General features: G+C 41.9%; 2 protein-coding genes across 41 annotated transcripts in view; one reads left to right on the plus strand and one right to left on the minus strand.

The window, feature by feature from the left end:
• Positions 1-2223: 2223 nt before the first annotated feature.
• On the minus strand, positions 2224-11007 carry MBD4 (methyl-CpG binding domain 4, DNA glycosylase). 3 transcript variants are annotated; one of them, XM_009446396.4, is made up of 8 exons: positions 10693-11007; positions 8678-8908; positions 7419-8266; positions 5019-5093; positions 4807-4941; positions 4056-4205; positions 3461-3564; positions 2224-2535 (listed from the first exon to the last, which is right to left on the minus strand). In XM_009446396.4, the coding sequence occupies exons 1-8, from the start codon at positions 10794-10796 to the stop codon at positions 2458-2460; spliced, it is 1725 nt and encodes a 574-aa protein (XP_009444671.1). In that variant the 5' UTR covers positions 10797-11007; the 3' UTR covers positions 2224-2457.
• A 45-nt stretch (positions 11008-11052) lies between these two features.
• The window catches only part of IFT122 (intraflagellar transport 122), an 80426-nt gene continuing 72013 nt past the window's right edge, over positions 11053-19465 (plus strand). For 13 of the 38 annotated variants that reach the window (XR_010155785.1, XR_010155786.1, XR_010155773.1 and 10 more), the window contains exon 1: positions 11203-11334. Coding sequence is in view for 10 of the 38 variants with exons in the window: in XM_024355653.3 (XP_024211421.2) it covers positions 11294-11334 (41 nt within the window). In the remaining 28 variants the exon portion in view is untranslated. Of the gene's footprint in view, positions 11335-19465 lie in introns of all 38 variants that reach the window. The other 25 variants (XR_010155774.1, XR_010155780.1, XR_010155779.1 and 22 more) reach the window with 8 other exon arrangements.

Below are 19465 nucleotides of genomic sequence, written 5' to 3' on the forward strand. Positions count from 1 at the left end.
AGAATAACAATAAACCCTTGAAATGTGCATCAACTGATAAGCAAAATGAGGTATATCCATAGGATGGCCATAAGAAGGAATGAAGTACATGCTACAATATGGATAAACCTTCAAAACAGTATGCTAAGCAAGAAGCTAGACACAAAAGGCCACGTGCTGTATGATTCCATTTATGTGAAATGTTCAGCATAGACGAACCCACAGACACGGAAAGTAGATGAATGGTTGCTAGGGGATGGGGTGAGTAATTGGAAGTGACTGCTAACAGGTGGGGAGATTCTTTTTGGAGTGGAAAAAAGAAATGGAAACTTCTGGAATTAGTGATGATGGCTGCACACTGTAAATGTACTAAACCACTGAACTGTACACTTTAAAATGGTTAAATGGTGGCTTTTAGCTCAATTTTTAAAAAGTTAAAGAGAAACACCTGAGCCCTTATTCCTTTGCTGAGACAAGCTATCTTTGTGACGCTTGCAAACTGAGATTGTCGCCATGGGCCACATTCACACAGCACTCTTGCAAGCCAGGTACCATTTTAGCACTACATGTCTGAACTTCATAATTACCATCATTGTGTGAGGTAGACACCACTATCCCATTTTTAAAAGACAAGTTAACAGGTACAGAGGTCAGGCAACCTCACCTGCAAGAAACAGGAAAAGCCAGGCCTAGAGCCTGAGCAACCTGGCTGTGTCCTGAGCTCCCCTGGTGCAGAGCTCGCCTCCTGCATTCACACGGGCCCACACTCCCCATGGAGATGCTGGGGGAAGGTATGTGACCACCAGCCCTACCACAAAGCCACACCTGATGCCCTGAGCTTGGTGAGCTCGCCCCACCCTCCAGGCCCAGCTGGGCCCAAGGTTTCAGAGGCCCCTCTCCACCCTCTTTGGGTGTCTTGTCCCTACTCCTTACCGCTTTTGTTCCCTTCCATTATTAGGTGCCCTTCTTTCTCTCTGTGAGGGTCTGTACAGAACTTGTTTATCTTTGTGCCCCTCCCCACCACAGGGCTTTACACTTTGTGAATGCTACTTGGATGTTTGTTAAATGAAAATGTGATGGTAAACTATAAAGTGGATGTTTGCCTTGGGGAGAGGGAGGTGTGGCCAGTTTTCCTGTTCTCTGGTCAAAATCCATCCTTCTAAAAACTGACACTTACTCACTAAAGTGGAAACAACCAACTACCTCTGCATCACACTGCAGCCTGATTCGGTTCACACTGCCCTACAACAAAAGCAGTTTCCTGAACAACTGATTTATTTTTCGTTTATTCAATCAATTTAATTTTCAAATTATACCTTAAAATGGTAGTTGGTAATTAAGACATAGTAACTAGTTTTTTCCCTTGGTTTCTTTCTAATAGTAAATGCTTTGGTATTTGAACTGTAACAATACTTGTAATAAAAATGGCGTTAAGACTTATTTTTTTTAAGACAGGGTCTTGCTGTGTCATCCAGGCTGAAGTGCAGTGGTGTGATCATAGCTCACTGCAGCCTCAATCTCCTGGGCTCAAGGGATCCTCCCACCTCAGCCTTCTGAGTAGCTGGGACCACAAGTGTATGTCACCATGCCCAATTAATTTTTAAAATTTTTTGTAGAGATGGGGTCTCATTATGTTGCCCAGTCTGGTTTTGAACTCCTGGGCTCAAGCAATCCTCCTGCCTCAGCCTCCCAAAGTGCTAGGATTACAGGTGTAAGCCACTGTGCCTGGCCAAATGGTATAAACTCCAAATGGAAGATGAGAAATGAGTTTTCACAAACGGACCAAGGTAAAAGAGTGAGTGAGCTGAAATGGAGCAGCAGGCCCATATTCACATTAGGTTATCAAATGGATACTGAGGTGGAATCTACAATTCCTAAGAGCTAGTGTGGAGCTGTCAACAATACACAATGCCAGAGGAATCTTATTTGTCTTTGGGGTCAGCTTTTATTTTTATTTTTTAAATATATATTTTTTGAGACAGGGTCTCTCTCTGTCATCCAGACTGGAGTGCAGTGGCATGATCATGGCTCACTGAAGCCTTGACCTCCTGGGCCCTCATGAGCTCAAATGATCCTCCTGCCTCAGCCTTCCGAGATTACAGGCATGCACCACCACGCCTAGCCAATAAAAATATTTAGTGGGCCCCTAGCTTTAGCAAGGCTGATAGAAATTTGCTTTGTATTATTGATAGTTTAGAACGATTTTTCATCTTCTGATTATATTTCATCATTGGAAAAGCCATATTTTTTTGGATTGTTGTCAAATAATAATTTATTTTAAAAAAATCTCAAAACATGTTCAAACACATTCAGTAGCAAAGATCCACCATTGGCACACACATTAAGAAAGCACACACACTAGGCTTCTAGTTGGGCTAATTAAAATCTCTATGGCTGGAAAGGTGGTTGGTTGTACTTAATTAAGCTTTTTTGAAGTGCAAAGCTATGCATAACAGATGAGCTTGAAAGCTGCAGAGTTTAAGATAGACTTAATTTTTCATGATTTTCCCAAAGCCAGTCATGATATTTATTTAATTTGTGGTCTTCAGGGTGCACCTGGAAGAAACATAACATACAGAGGCAGAGACCTTAATGTAACTTAGTCAGAAATACATTTTTTAAAATTGGCTTTTTAAATGTTTGCTGGGGGACAGTACATTACGATACCATACCTAAAAGTTATAACCTTTAACCTCCTGGGATTCATGAATATTTTAAGTTATACCTTATATTAAGGTAATCCCACACAGTTTACAAGGTACTGTCCAAATTACTACTCAACCATGGCTTAGAGTGTGGGGTGGCGATAACATGAGTCAAGTATTAATACGTCACTTTCCAGAAGGAGGTTCTAGACCCTGAGAGGTTAAATGGATTCTCAGGTCACAATGGATTGCTCTGATGAAGCTGGGATAGGACCATGGTCCTTCAGTTCAGGCTTGGCCAGACCTACTGGCTGAATGCATGAGGGTGAGTCTCAAGCTGAGTGGGCAGCGTACCAGGCCACCCACCAGCTGCCAGGATACCACCAGCATGCCACGGGCTGGGCATATTCAACAGGGTTGAAGCAGGACCCAGTCACCACAAACGTAGTCTGAGACCACTAAGAGAAACCCAATATGCATACATTGCAGGCCCAAACCTTCCTGCTTTCCTGTAGTGGTGTACTTTTGACAGGAGGAAAACCACGTCAGGCTTAGAGATAGCACACAAATAGGGAATGACAGGAACAGGGCCAGAGGTGACAAACCACTGGAGATGAGTCAGAGGCCACGCCGCTGGACTGGTCTTTGTGGACTTGGGAGTGCCTACTGATCAAAAACCCCAAAACCCACATGCCACCCGCTTCCCCGCAGCCAGGAACACAATTGTTTGTGACTGTAATAGCATTTGTATCCAATAAATAGTCTTAACCATAATGGTGGACTTATTTTGCCTCAGAGACCAAATGTGCTGAATTATGGATGGGAGTGAGCCTCACCTGCTTCCATTCATTGACACAAAAAATTCGGTAAGAGTCGTTGCCATATTTACCAATCCCATGAAGCTCAATTGGATACTTCCACTGCTTTGTCAGGTATTCATCTGAAGAATACAACATCCCACATTATCAGGTCAGCTTCTAAAGACACCCTCCCAAAATGTGTGGTGATGGGGCAGGATGGAGAGAACAGCAGAAAGGGACAGGAAAGGCTCTTTCCCAGCAACCCCAGTTGTGATTACTCTTCCTTCTGAATTCCTGCAGCACCCATATCATTTGCCAATTCCTAACCATTCTTTTGTGCTATGCTAACGAGACAGAGGTCACGTCCTTGAGGTCAAGAACTGGGCTTTCTGCTTCACTGACTTCTTCCCCTAATTCTGCCCACATGCCTGACCCAGTGCTGGGCAAAGATTTATTGTTTAGGTCAGTGGGAGACTGTGGTTTGGGGAAAGTGGACTTTTTTAAATGCCTTGGGTGCTTGAGCTGAAAAACCTCCATTAATATAGTATCTGAGAACATTAAAGTTTAAGGTGTGGCTCTCTTAAATAAGCACAATGTATTATGTTTTTCCTTTGGGTATATAGGAAAATACCTGAGAACTTGACAATGGTTTTTGCCCGAAGATCGTAGAGACCAAGAGGTTTAAGAAGTTCTGACACATCTCTCCAGTCTGCGGTTCTTGCTACCTCAGCTGAAGGATACTTCTCCAGAAACTTCCAAAGCACAGGTATTGCCATTTTACCTGGGAAGTAAAAGTAACTGAATGATTACAAGACTCCAGGTGGGCTGATTTCACGTTCAAGTAGTTTCTCATAGAAATCTCATCCAGAGGGTTTTTTTTTTAAAGAAAACAAAAAACAAAAAAACACTGGCGAGAAGCCATTATCTGAACCAGCAACCACTTTCAGAATCAAATGCCAAAACTGCTAATATATTGGGCTAATAGTCCAAATTATGCTGAAAACTGGCCTTGCATGATTAGCTTTTAAATGATCAGATCAGCAGATAATGAGAGTAGAAGCATATAGAACACAAAGTACATTCAGTGAAAAAGATACTTTTAAACACACATGAAAGAGGGTGGAGAAACGTTAACTGATTTTCACTGATGATCAAAAAGAATTTGGAAGTATAAAATAAATAAAATCTACCCCTTTATTCTAAAAGGTCTGTTGGATGTCATCCAGTCTAATTTCCTCATAGGTGAAGAGTTTAAGGGTGAAGGGGGAATGCCTTATCCCAGGTGACACACTCAAAATGGACTTTGAACCCAGGGCTCAATTCAGTGCTTTCTCCTTACCACACTGTCTCTACTAAGACAAAGATGATAATAATCCCCAAACCTGAGGTCCGATTGAGAAATATAGTAGCGATGAGAAGCTTCCATGGATCATGAAAAAGTGTTTCTTGAACGAGATTAAAAGGTGACCGAGGAGGTGTCCATTTCTTAAAGGCTTTACGTCGTGGGGGGCTAAGAGCTAAACAAACATACTGCATCAGAATTGAAAACCCAAAATGGAATTAGAATTTGCTGTTCTGATTGGGAAAGGGATACCTTCTTTGTTATATTTGCTGGAAAAATACAGGCTTGTTTTCCTTCTTTGTATCTGTGTTCGTGGGATGGTATCTTCTGAAAAGGAAAAGTAAACACTTTATGGAGTCTATGGTTTAGCTTAAAGCAATATTCAGGGATGCAAATAATAACATCAACACTATTACAAAGCATGCCGGGCACTATTCTAAGCCCTTTGCATAAATACCCAATTAATCCAACTAATGACCCATGAACTTGGTACTATTTTTATCTCCACTTTACAGATAAGGACATTGAGGCACAGAGAAGCTAAGTAACTTGCTCAAGATCACACAGATACTAAGTGTCCCAGCTAAAATTCAAATCCAGACAGTCTGGCTCCTGAGTCCTCACCTTTAACCACTCTGTGACACTAGTTCTTTATGACTTATGTTCAGAGTTTATAGTATTGAAAAATTAAAGGCAGTATGGAATATTTTAAATTACAATGCATTTGTATAATGTGGTCATTAAAGTATTTTTTAGACTATTGTGAATATTTTCCTATTAACTTCTAAATGAAAAAGCAAGAGTCTACATATGATCCCAATTTTATAAAAAAGGGGAAACATATATAAATAACAATACAGAAGTTAAGAATGAAATAAGCCAAAATGATATAATGGTTGTTGCCAAGTGCTAATTTTTCTTTCCTTCTTTACTTTTCTGTATTTTCCAAAATTTCTGCAGTGAACACTTACTTTTACGCTTACCAAAAAAAGGGATACAGACAAAACAGAATCTGCAGAAAAACCTACAATTTGAACCCTAGAACACCTGAGACAACTACCTATTGAGAACCTCTATCTATTGGGAACCAGTGTTATCAGACTTCTCAAATTTCTAAAATCACATGTAATACTCCTTAACCATACCCTCGCAATTTGAATATCAGTTAATAATACCTTGCATTTGTATAGCATCTTTTTCACTTCTCATTTTACAATATTTTTGATGTGAAAAACAGGACTAGTCAGGATGGTTACCTCTATTTTACAGATGAAGAAAGTGAAGCTTCTAAATTAAGCAATCATCCCAAAATGATACTGGGATTGACTATAAACTGGAACAAGTATCCAGGTCTCCAGATAATTAGACTACTGTTTTTTCGCTATTTCAGTTTGAGTAGGTAAAGCCCAGTAGAGAGTAAAAAAAAAAAAAGAACAAAGGAAACTGCTCTGACTGCTCTGATTTGACAACTTTTTCTGTGGGCTCCTATGAATAATTACTAGTCTCCTTTATGCCAGGTTTACTTGGCAATTTCTAGCTAAGCCAATGGGTGTCTTCACTATTTCATGGACACCTCGTACTAAGAGTACTTCATCTCATGTTGAGAACTAGACTCTTACCACAAAAAAAAGTTTTTAATATTTGCCCATTTTGCTAGCAATAAATCTACATAAACCTCAAAGCTTTCTTCAAGAAGCTCAGTGTCTAGGACACAGACTTGAAGAATTCTTATGCAGTTCCTAGGTATATATGGCCATCTTGTGTTAAAGGCAGAGAAACTCCAGGCACAGAAAAGACATAAAATCACGGGTAGAACTGGGAACAAGAATCAAACCTAATCTCCTGCTTCACAAATTTCTCCAGGCTGTTTCCCCACAGGAGTTTAAGTAAAATTATTATTCTTTAAAGGAGTTATTCATTATACCATAATGGCATAATGAATAACTAATACAGGGCTGCTCAAAAGGTCTCCCTTTTATCTCTTATTCACTGAGGTATTATAAAGACAAAACTGCTAAGTTCTGAATTCTGTATTAAGAGCATATTACAAATAATAGATGAACTATGTGATTATACTTTTGAATTATTTAGAGCTCTAAAGCATTTTAGAGAAGCATTACATTAAAATAGAAGATAAAAATGACTATGATATATACAAAATTAAATTGGAAGTCACACTTAGTAGTAAGTATCAGGAGGGGTGTGAAGACACCAACTATTCTCCACTCATTTATGTATATAAGAAGCCTTCCCTAAATTTTTCACAAGTGAAGGCTTTTAATTTTCCTTCAAGTTTTAAGATTACTGGCTGGAAAGAGGATGGGAAGAAGGGAAAGCACTGCTGAGGAGGAGAGTCCCAGCTGCTGCACCAGGGAGAGACGATGGCAGCTGTTAATAGTAATACTCTCCTTTGCCATGGCATCACGACAGCAGTCAGCCGATTTTCTCTCTGCCATAGGAAACTGCTTGAATATCAGTTTAAGATAAAGTATTAGGATCAACTGGTATCTCATATTTGGCCCTATTTCTTGGCTCTATTTTCACATCTTAACCATGTATGGGCACGAATACAAGATGCAGCATTATAAATTTCTCATCACATAATGTTTAATAGTGCTTGAAAGCACTGGATACCTTGAAATATTTTCTCACCAGTGAAGTCTTTCCTGGTTGGTGAGCAGTTGTTGTCCATTTCAGAGCCACGTTTTAAAATGTCAGTATGCAAATGTTCTTTCCTTTCCACAACTTCTACTTTTGTTCCGATTTCTTCAGATTCTAAAAAGGTATCCTCATACTTCTCGTTGTGTTCTGAGTCTTTGGCTGAACAAAATTTGTTTATGATGCCAGAAGTTTTTTGTTCAGAACAAAAATTTGATCCTGAACTCAATGATCTTTCTTTTTTTTTTACAAGGCTGTTTTCTTCACTGGTCACACTGAGGGTCTCACCACATGCTCCAGCATCAGAAATGCAGACAGTTCTATCAAGCTGACTTTTTTGTGCAACAGGTTCACTTTCAGCATCTGCTTTATTACACACAGATTCTCTTTTGCTATCACTTCGAACAAAACCTGAACAGCTCTTCCTACATCCTTTTTTAGTTTTCTTAATTGGGATTCCTTTCAAAATAGTCACCTTTCCTTTGGGCTTTCTAACCTTTCTGAAGTTAACATCATCAACACCCTCATCTTCTTTCAAAAGCAAATGAGTGGAAGTAAAGTTAGAGAGTCCTCTGCCCTCCTGCAACTCTGAACTACTACTTGGCGGCATAAACACATCCTTTTTGCACTTGCTTCGGGTCCTGAGGTTCCAGTTTGAATTGTTACTTTGGTTTTGTAGATGGGATGTCAGGGCTGCCATGCTGCAGTCTTTATATCTTGACTTGATACCCCTTTTAGAAAGTACAGTAAAATCAAAATCTTCTGGCTTAAGAGAAGTCTCTCCATTTTTGTGAAGATAATTAGCAAGTGAACTTTTGGATCTGAACTTCAGTCCTTGTGGGCTAGAAAATGATATTAAAGGAAACTTACTGCTAGTAAATAGAAGGGACTTTTAAAAGAACTGGACCACATTTCAGATTTCTAATTAATGTCCAAATGTTGCCATAGGCATCTGTCATTTAAAAATGAAAAAGAGTGATAAATGGCACTTTTAAATGGTTTCCTCTATGACAATATAAATTTATAAATATAACTAAAATGCAACCTACCCGTTAACCATTCACAGTAGGAGGGACAAAATGTATGTAATTTTCCCCAAATCACTTGATGTAATTAATAGCAACATTGAAAGAACAGAATCTGCAATGGTTTTATGGTAAAAATATAAAGAAGCTAAGATTCCTGCTATGCTCCCACTACCTGCCCAGACAAAATCATTTGGCTGTACTATCTTTACCATCTTATATGCTTACCTGATAAAGTACACGTCAAATCTTCCTGCTGTCTTCCCAAATAACCTTTGCTTCACAACTCTTTCCCATCCGCATGGGACAGACTTACGGCATTCTGTTCCTGCAGTAGCACCAAACTGAGCAGAAGCGATGGGTTCTTGTAGCAAGGGATTACATTCACTGCTTCTTTTTATCATCATTTGTTCCTCATCTTCTCCCACTCTTTCCAATTCCATAGCAACATCTTCTTTGCTGGAAAAACAAAGTCTAAGTGATTAACTTATTTAAAATTTATCTTCCACTGCCTACTCAGTTTTAATCCATGACAATGCAGGAACCACATAGATTATCCATATTAAAATGAGGGAGATTAAAGTCAGTGTGGACCAGTCTTGTGCTATGGGAGTATTTTCCTGTCTTCCAAAAGCTTCCCATATCCTCTAGCACAGGTTAAAAAGTGTTGGAAATCTCTGCACAACAAAAAAGTCAAGCTAGAAACTTTTCGGATTAATCACTGAGTAGGGCTATTATAAAGATTTCTGGGGGCACTTACCATAAATTTGAGAATATGAACCAATAGCTAAGCTCTTAAGCACCAGAAAATGCTTAAATAAATCAGTGAGTTACACTGTCTTCTCTGCAAATAAATGAGGTAAAAGTTTTACATAATGTAAAATTTCTGGGAGAGTGTGTGTATCACTTTCATCAGATGTAATCCTCCAGAAGGTAAATAATTTGATACAGAATTTTTGAATCTTCTTCATTCTGGATCCTCATGGTAACCTTGTAGGTACAATAAGGTTTACTCTCAATTTATTGATAAAATTGAGTGACAGGTTAAATTACTTGCAGAACAGACACGAGAACCCAAGTCTACCAAATCTTGGTCTAATACTTCTCCCCCATACTATTATTGAAAAAAGCTGGCAAGGCAAGGTGGCTCATGCCTGTAATGCTAGCACTTTGGGAGGAGGAAGTGGGAAGATCACCTGATCCCAAGAGTTTGAGACCAGCCTGGAGAGCACAGTGAGATCCTCGTCTTTACAAAAAATGAAAAAAAACCCCCCCCCAAAAAAAAAAAAAAAACAAGCAACCGGGCGTGGTGGAGTATACCTGTGGTCCCAGCTACTAAGGAGGCCGGGGTAGGAGGACTGCTTAAGTCCGGCAGGTCAAGGCTTCAGGGAGCTATGATTGTGCCACTGCACTCCAGCCTGGGTGACAGAGCGAGACCTCATCTCAAAAAAAAAAAACCACTAAACTAAAACTTCATTAAAGTTCCAATGTGTCTTCTATGATGAAAACATACTTTTAAAATTAAAAAAAAAATTTCAGTAAAGTGTATCCTAATCACTAAACCACAGATTGTAAAAGGTGGATGGGTCTAGAGAGATCATTTAACCCAAGATCTTTTCTACAAATAGGGAAACTGCAAGAACTAGAATTAGAATCAAGGTTTTCTGATGTAATTTGGGGTAAAATAATTTTGAGGAGCTGGATGGATCTTATGAAATGATATTGTTTACAATTTTAGAGATAAAAATACTGAAGCCTGGTGGAATCAGCACAAACTCTTAAGAGACTGGGGCTCAAATTCCAGCTCTACCAGCTGTAAGTTTAGCAGCAAGTTACTTAACATCTCAAAGTCTCGGTAAAAGACTCTGTAAAAAGAAGGTGATGCCTCTTTCAAAGTAGTTCTTAGGATTAAATTTTGAAAAAAGTAGGTAAATCTTAACCTCCTATCACACACGTACTCTAATGACTTCCTAGGATCCTCCAACCCCAAGGGGACCTCTTTCACAAAACCTCCCGGCTCCCCCCCAGTCTCCCTAGTCATCTTAGATGAGGAAGTCGAGCGCACCCCAGGGCTGATCGCACAGGAAGAGCACCTGGGCTCCAGACCCTAGTAACTAAACCCATGGGCTTCGAGGTTTCTGCCGACCCTCTGTCAAAGGTTAGAAAGGCCCACACACTGTCCACTCTCCCGATACCATTTTACAGGTGGTGAAACTGAGGCCCAAAAGGGGACAGTAACTTACCGGAGGTCATTCGGCGGGTCTGGGACTAGGCGCTCACTAGAGGTGACGGTGGGGGCAGCTCCGCGGTCCCCCAGACTCAGACTCTCCAGCCCAGTTGTGCCCATCGAGCAGGGTCCGGCTGCAGCAACGAGCCCAGCGCCGCGACGCCCAGGGTGTGGGACGGAGTAAGATGTGAAACCTCTTCAGCTCACTGCACCGGGCTGCAACCGAGGTCTGAATGTTGCGAAAGCGCCCCAGACGCCGCCGCTGCTTTCCGGCCGCCCCCTCGGCTACAGCCGCCATTTCCACGCTCCACCAATCAAATCCATTCTTGAGGAAGACGCACCGCCCCCACACGCCCCGACCAATCGCTCGCGCTCTGGTTGCGCTGGCGCCTTAGGGGCTCCAGTTGCACCATTGCTTTTGCTGCTTTTCTGGCTTTCCCTTTCGGACATGCGCGCTCGGAGCAAGGCGCCCTCGCACTCAGCTTACCGCGCATGTACGTTGCCAGGGGTAACGCAGGTAGCCAAAGTGGCTTGTGGAGTGGCGACCGTTAGTGAGGCGGTTGCTGAGACAGACGCTGAGGCGGGTAGGAGGAGCCCGAGCCGTAAGGGAAGCCGTGATGAGGGCCGTGTTGACGTGGAGAGATAAAGCCGAGCACTGGTGAGGAGCGGGGCGGTCCGCGAAGAGCGGGAGGTCGAGTCCTCGCGGGGACTGCGCGAGCCGCTGCAGCGTGTTTGAGGGGGGCAGCGGGCTTGCTGCCTGGGCCGAGGGCACTGAACCCCGGCCTGGGAGACTGCAGGGACGCCCTCCCGCCCCTTGGCGGTTGGAGAAACTCCCGAGGGTTGGAGAGCGGCAAAGGGAGGTGCCGCGCCTGAGGTGGTGGCGGGTGGAGGCGGCTCTTCCCTCACGGTCTGGCCTTGTCGCTGCCTTGGATTCATCTCACACCCACGAGACAGCACGAAGCTGCTCAAGCTTCACAGTTCTTGCCACATCCACATAGTACCCATACTCTTGTTTTCTTGACGTTTTTCTCTAAATTGTCTCATTTATTTTAATTATGATTTCACATTTTACAAGGAAACTTTATTACTCCATTTATGAAAACCAGTGTCACTTGCTCTAAGTGTTAAGATAAAATCAGCGTCGCTTGCTCTAAGTGTAAAAGTAAAACTTAAAGTAGGGAGAAACAAAACTGAACAAGCTGTAGCTAGCTGTTGTTGCTAGGGAGCCTTTAAACCTGAGATCTCGTTTCTCTAAAACTGGAGATTGGCAGGTATGATCAGAGAGGTGCTCAAAATGAGCACCAAACACAAGCTCTCCTAATTGGGAAGTCTGAAAAAGAACTGAAGGGGAATGACTTTGTCACCTTTTGATTCAGTTATTTAATGTCCTATTCCATTGTTATCGCCTAAATCTATAACATAGCAGTCTGTTTTGTCATATTCTTACTTATGGGATAGGTCTTGGCCTGACTTTGAAAATCATTCAGCATTGTTGTGAAGCCTCTGTTCTGGCCACTGGAGCAGGTTACTTGTCTTTGGTTCTGTCCCTTCTGAGATCTTTCTCTGTGTAAAGCATGCCGTCTCTCCTCATCTCACACGGAAATCCTGAACATCCTTCAAGGCTCACGTTGGAGACGGGTCCTCTCTTTTGTGTTCGGCACTAGTGGTAGCTGACACTATGTGCCAGGTGCTGGCTAAGCACTTCATATCCTTTATCTTGTTGTCTCTTCACCACTCGCTAAGGTAGGTACTATAATTTCCTCTATTTTATGTATGAGGAAACTGAAGCCCAGAGAGGGTGGATAATTTGCCAGCGTCACACAGTGAGGGGTGGAGCCAGCTTTCAAGCTCAGGTCTTCCTCACTCCAACGTCAACGCTCTCAGCCACTACATTAATTTTTCCTTATGTTACAGACGTGGCAAACTCAAATGTCTCCAGGAGACAGGCAGGTAACATAAATGGGAGATGTTTATTTGCATCTTCAACACTAGGAATTGTATGTTTTCCCTAGGAATAGTCTTGTATTCTGTACCCCATTTTTCTTGAAACACAGCCGTATCAGTGAATCTTTCATTTGTACTTTTAATAGAGATTTGAGTTTTAAAAAATCATTTTACTTTTAACTTTATTATAAACGTACCTATAGCACAAGCTGATGAGAGCTGGCAACTGAACATTTGGCTTCAATGTCAGAGTAATAGAGTGTGGCAAACTGCAGAGCTCATGCTCGGCCTAAAAGGGGCAGCTGCTGCTCAGCTCCTGCCAATTACCACCATGCAGGAATTTGGCCTAGTGTGCTCAGCTCTTCCTGTTTTTACCAGAAGCTAGGAATCTGGGTTTTTATGTGAAATGGCCTAATTTTTAAATGTTAGCATCCACTCTGAAAAAGAACAAAACACCGTGTGGGCCAAATAAAACATTTGCTGGCCAAATGCAGCCTGATTTGCTCTGTTTTCAACCCCTGGCACAGAATTTTGTTCATTTCTCTCTTGTGGTACTTCCAGAGTCTGTTGAGCATAAGAGTTAATTTTTTAAATCTGTTTAATTCAGAAGTCTAATAAACCCGTTAAAGGCAATGGCTATGTCTTACTCGTTTCCAAATTATTCTAGAGACAGGTCAGTGGTTGTTGTTACTATGGATAGTAATAAAATACTAGATATATATAAAACGAAGTACTGTGGGTAGATGTATTCATACGTGAATGAATGATGAATAAAGATTGGTTTTCTGGTTTTTGGCCCATTACAGATTTGAGACAACCTATTAGGATAAGGGATGTAGGGGTTCTATAGACCATCAATCCTGATGGCTGCTAGATATACCAGCTGATAGCCCAGAATGAAAACAAAACAAAAAACTAAACAAACAAAAAAAAGACAGTAGAACTAAAAAAATCCTAGATGTCAAAGATTAGTCCTCCACATCCAAATCAGCCATTGTCTCCCAGTCTGCTCCTTTGCTTCTATTTTAACCTTCACATAGCAGCAGGAACTCTGTTTTTTTAAGACCTGCTGCTGTGATCCTGTTACTCTACTTCTCATAAACCTAGAGTGATTCCCAATTACTTTCCATGTCAAATCGTGCATTTTGCTAGAGGGTCCTCCTGACCCTCCTCCCCATCAGGCTTGCAACATTTAAATTTATACTTTTAGGTTGAGCTGAAAACTCTATTTTTCTACCCGAAGATCCTTCCCAAATGCTCCCTTATTCTATGAACTCCCTAGTTTTCTCCTTTAAATGCACAGCTCCAGGTTCATCTCAACCAGGATACCTTATTAGGCTAGCCCACTGTATTCCAATCAGGCTAGCATCTGCTGTAACTCTCCATTCATGCCAGCTAGTATTTACTGAGTACTTGCTATAGGCCACATGTCCACGTCTTTATAGGTGTTATCATGTTTAATCTCTGCAACATGTGAGGTTGGAATTTTCATCTCATTTAAAGATGAAGAAATTGAGATTTAATGAGGTGACATAAGTTACCTAAGATTACAAAATGAGTAAGTGGGGCTGGGTCAGATGATGCAGGAATTGGAGAGGCACTGTGGGACATCGGTTTACAGTGAGGTGGGTGCAGGGTTGTCAGAGGACAATTTGCAGGATTCCTCTGTATCTCTGCAATGGAATCTGACAGTGTGTCTTCTGACAGTGTATCTCTTTTATAAAAAGAGGCAGGTGGAGAGAGAACCATCCTACAGTAGAATAGACTGCCTGCAAATGAGTGAGCTCCCAGCCCTGGAGTGTTCAAGCAGGGGCTAGATGGCCATCTATAAGGAATTCTTGCCCTGATGGGCCAGATGGACTGCATGACAAGGTCTAGAGTCCTTTCCAATTCTGAGTTTCTGGTGATTTCATAATTATATTTATTACATGTCTAGGACAGTGCCATGCACTGTGGGTCCACAAATATGTAGAACATGGCCATTGCTTTCAAATTGTGTATGACTATAATTAAAGGGGCAAGGCAAGATAATATCTAACACAATGTAAAGAAGACTGTATAAGTCAGAGCTAAACTGAAATGTACAGATTCTAAGTACATTAAGAGTTTAGATTGGGGCAAATCAGACATATATGATATATTTTAGGAAGGCAAATTTCAAGATATTCAGAGAAAATGAATTTTTATATCTAAGAGGAAGAATGTTCAGGCTTGGCTCAAATGAGACATTCAGAAATGATTTTGTGATAATTCAACCCAAAATGACCCTTATGAAGAAGAGGTCACACAGGAATCACTTTGATGAGCTCATATGTGTACAAGGCAGAAAGGAAGCCACATACCAAGGATGACTTTAGATGAGAGGTGCAGACACTGCTCCAACATCTAATAATCCACCATAGCAATCCACAAGTGTCAGGCGCTTTGGATAGACTGGCTTGTGCACCCCGTGAGTAGGAGGCTACCTCTCTATCCTTGTTTTGTAGGTGAGAATGAAAGCTCAGATAGGAGATCAGCTTTTCTGGCCCCACGTCCCCCCTACTTTTTATTCCGCCATGCTGCTTCTCAAAATGTGAAATGTGCCAAGGCTCAGAGGAAGAAAGCGTAAGAAACAAGGAAGGCCCAGGTCTGTTACCACATAATGGTGAGGAAGCTGAAAAACTCAGGGCTTCAGTTTGCCCAGCTGGAAAGAGTGTGATAATCATCCTTGTTCCAGCTTCTTTATCAGCCAGCTCTGTGACTAGGAGCAAACAACTTGCCTCTCTGTACTTTAGTTTCCTCATTGGTAAAATCGGGGCAGTGGTGCCTGTCCTGTCTACTACATTATGTTTTCGTAAGGATCAAATAAGGTAATGTAAGTTTACACTCTTTTTTTATTTTGAGACAGAGTCTCGCTCTGTTGCCAGGCTGGAGTGCAGTGGCGCAATCTCGGCTCACTGCAAGCTCCGCCTCCCAGGTTCAAGCCATTCTCCTGCCTCAGCCTCCCGAGTAGGTGGGACTACAGGTGTGCACCACCACGCCCAGCTAATTTCTGTATTTTTAGTAGAGATACAGTTTCACCATGTTGGCCAGGATGGTCTCCATCTCTTGACCTCGTGATCTGCCTGCCTTGGCCTCCCAAAATGCTAGGATTATAGGCGTGAGCCACCATGTCTGGCCAAGTTTACACTCTTTAACAATTCTTAAATATTGAATAACTGTGAAGAGTTTTTATTAAAGGAAGCGTCAGGTCAACAGAGCCATATTAAAAGCTTTCTGAATTCTTCATGTAATGCCTTAAGTAGGTAATAATACCTTTTTTTGACATATGCCAACAATGATAATGGCAGCCACATAGCATAATGGTTAAAACATGGGCTTCAGGCCAGATTGCCTGGGTTTGAGGCTGGATGCAGTGTCTCACACTTAAAATCCCAGCACTTTGGGAGGCTGAGGCAGATGGATCACTTGAGGTCAGGAGTTCGAGACCAGCCTGGCCAACATGGTAAAACCCTGTCTTTACTAAAAATACAAAAATGACCCGGGTGTGGTGGCAGGCACCTGTCATCCCAGCTACTCAGGAGGCTAAGGCAGGAGAATCGATTGAAACTGGGAGGCAGAGGTTGCTGTGAGCCAAGATCCTGCTACTGCACTCCAGCCTGGGTGACAGAGCAAGACTCCACCTCAAAAAAAACAAAAACAAAAACAAAAAAACAGATTGCCTTGGTTTGAATCCTGGCTCCATTTCCATTCAGTAGCACTTTATTTTCAGGCAAGTTATTTAACTTCTCTGTACCATAGTTTTCTCATCTGTGAAACAGGTATACAGTTGTTTTGAGGTTAACATGAGTTAATACATGTAAAGCATTTAAGCTGTACCTGGCATACACAATAATAAATGTGTTCAATAAATGTTAGTCACTGTTAGTAAAGTATGAAGGATAACAGATTTGACATACTTGGCAGTAATTCAAGGGAGCAGAAGGCAGCATAGCGCGTTAATTACAAGCACAGACTCTAGAGTCAGACCTGAGTTGAAATCCTGGCCCTTGCACTTGCTAGTTGTGTGACATCAGGCAAACTACTTGACCTCTCTGAGCCATGGTATCCTCATCTACAAAACAGAGTAATAATTCCTACCTCACAGAATTATTGTGGAGATGAAATAAAATAATGCATTTTAAGAGCTCAGCAGGTGCTGTCTGGAATAAGAGTTCGAAGTACTGTCATTGAGAGTGTACTTCCAAGTTACTGACAAAAGCTTGATTTTTAGATTACTGGTATAAACCAAAAATAAAATTCAGAGGCCCCCCAACCATCTGAATGGATTTCCTTCTCAACCAGGGCTCTTTTAAAATTTAACCTGAGAGACTGTTTCAGGCCATGATGGGAAATGGGGGTCAAACATGCCTCAGTATACCTCTCTGGCATTAACATCAACACAGACTTTAAGTATGATAAGAAATATTTTACAAACTCTCCTCTCTAAAGCCTAGTACCTCAAGGCTTCCTCTGCAAACAGTAACTTGGGTTGCCACAATCCTTTATCTTAACCCAGGCATTCCTTTCTGTTGAACCTAGGTTTTTTTTTTTTTTTTTTTCTGAGACAGAGTCTCACTCTGTCGCCCAGGCTGGAGTGTAGTGGCGCGATCTCAGCTCACTGCAAGCTCCACCTTCCGGGTTCACGCCATTCTCCTGCCTCATCCTCCCGTGTAGCTGGGACTATAGGTGCCCGCCATCATGCTTGGCTAATTTTTTATATTTTTTGTAGAGAGGGGTTTCACTTTGTTAGCCAGGATGGTCTCAGTCTCCTGACCTCATGATCCACCCACCTCGGCCTCCCAAAGTGCTGGGATTACAGGCATGAGCCACCGCGCCCGGCCGACCCTAGGTCCTTAGATAAGCTCAACCAATTGTCAGAAAAATTTTAAATCAACCTATAAGCTGGAAGCCCCCTCCTTCAAGTTGTTCCATCTTTCTGGACCAAACCAATGCATTTCTTAAATGTATTTGATTGAAGTCTCATGTTTCACTAAAATGTGTCAAACCGAGCTGCACCCTGACCACCTTGGGCACATGTTCTCAGGACCACCTGAGGGCTGTGTCATGGGCTGTGGTCACTCATATTTGGCTCAGAATAAATCTCTTCAGATATTTTACAGAGTTTGATTTTTTGTTGACACTGGCAAGTTTATCCCATGCTAAACTTTTACTATGGGTTGGGTTTTGTTTTTTTTTTGTTGTTGTTTGTTTTTTGTGTGTTTTGTTTTGAGTAACTTCAGTAGTAACCTTAACAATAGTCTGTTTTGACAGGTTTTTGACACATTCTTACTAGAGTCACCTGAACCAATGAAATCCTCTGCCTGGGGCATTTGAAAAATCTTTGTAATATGGCTCTAGCCCATTTTTCTAGCCTCATTTCTCCATGTTCTAGCAACATCTTGCACATAGCCAGATGTTTCAGTCAAATTAAATTATTTTGATTACTTGTGTTGACAAGAAGAGTCAAACTGCAAAATATTTTAAGAGATTTATTCTGAGCCTAATATGAGTGACCACAGCCAGTGACACAGCCCTCAGGAGGTCCACAGAACATGTGCCCACGGTGGTTGGGGTGCAGTTTGGGGAGGCATGAGACATCAATCAGATACATTTAAGAAATACATTGGTTTGATCCAGAAAGGCAGGACAACTCAAAGTGAGGGCTTCCAGGCTATAGGTAAATTTAAACATTTTCTGGCTGACAATTGGCTGAGTTTGTTTAAAGACCTGGGATCAACAGAAAGGAATGTCTGGGTTAAGATAAAGGATTGTGGAGACCCATGTTCTTATTTGCAGAGGAAGCCTTCGGGTACTAGGCTTCAGAAAGAATAGGTTGTAAAATGTTTCTTCTCACCCTGCAAAACAGAGTCTTGCTGTCACCCAGGCTGGAGTGCAGTGGTGCAATCTCGGCTCACTGCAACCTCTGTCTCCCGGGTTCAAGCAGTTCTCCTGCCTCAGCCTCCCTAGTAGCTGGGATTACAGGCGCCCGCCACCACACCTGGCTAATTTTTGTATTTTTAGTTGAGACAGGGTTTCACCATGTTGGTCAGGCTGGCCTCAAACTCCTGACCTCGTGATCCGCCCGCCTCGGCCTCCCAAAACGCTGGGATTACAGGCATGAGCACCGCACCCAGCCTAAAATGTTTATCATACTTAAAGTCTGTGTTGATGTTAATGCTGGAGAGGTACAATGAGGCATGTCAGAGGCCCACTTCCCGTCATGGCCTGAAACAGTCTCTTAGGTTAAATTTTAAAAGAGCCCTGGTTGAGGAGGAAGTCCATTCAGACGGTTGGGGGGGCTTACAATTTTATTTTTGGTTTACACTTGTTATTTCTCACTTTCATATCTTTGCTTGTTTTATTTTCTTTGCCTGAAATGTCCTTTACCCAGTGTCCTCCTCCATGTTTCAAAAGCCCTACCTTTTTCAAATATCTTCTTCATTAATCTTTTTCTGATCCTCTCCTTGAATCAAAATGCTGTTGAAGCGGCGTCATTGTCTGGGGTAAATATCCGAGATTTGTTGTCTCAACAGCATTGGAAAACTAGGACACGGACACACCAGAGTGAGGTTACGAGTAGAAGTTTAACAGGCGAAAGAAAGAGAAGAGCTCTCTGCAGCTGACAGCGTTCTCGAAAATATGAGTTGCCACCTCTGTGGTGAAATGCAGGTTTTATAGATAAGCTTGAGGAGGTGGTGTCTGATTTACATAGGGCACAAAAGATTGGTTGGATTGGTGTTTCATTTGCATAACTTTCGAAAAACTGGTTAGGGCTAGGTGTGTCATTTGCATTGGGTGCGAAAAGCTGGCCACCCCCACCCTAA

Source organism: Pan troglodytes, chromosome 2 (assembly GCF_028858775.2).
Source record: "Pan troglodytes isolate AG18354 chromosome 2, NHGRI_mPanTro3-v2.0_pri, whole genome shotgun sequence".
In the NCBI taxonomy this organism is placed as follows: Eukaryota; Metazoa; Chordata; class Mammalia; order Primates; family Hominidae; genus Pan; species Pan troglodytes.

What these genes read in the sequence shown, in the direction of transcription:
- MBD4 (XM_009446395.5), bottom strand. Translation starts at nt 10,796, where the DNA reads ATGGGCACAACTGGGCTGGAGAGTCTGAGTCTGGGGGACCGCGGAGCT. An exon ending in CAGCAAATATAACAAAGAAG is followed by an intron (nt 4,942 to 5,018) that starts GTATCCCTTTCC and finishes ATGTTTGTTTAG; the next exon opens with CTCTTAGCCCCCCACGACGT. An exon ending in GTGTCAATGAATGGAAGCAG is followed by an intron (nt 2,536 to 3,460) that starts GTGAGGCTCACT and finishes TGTTTCTTCCAG; the next exon opens with GTGCACCCTGAAGACCACAA.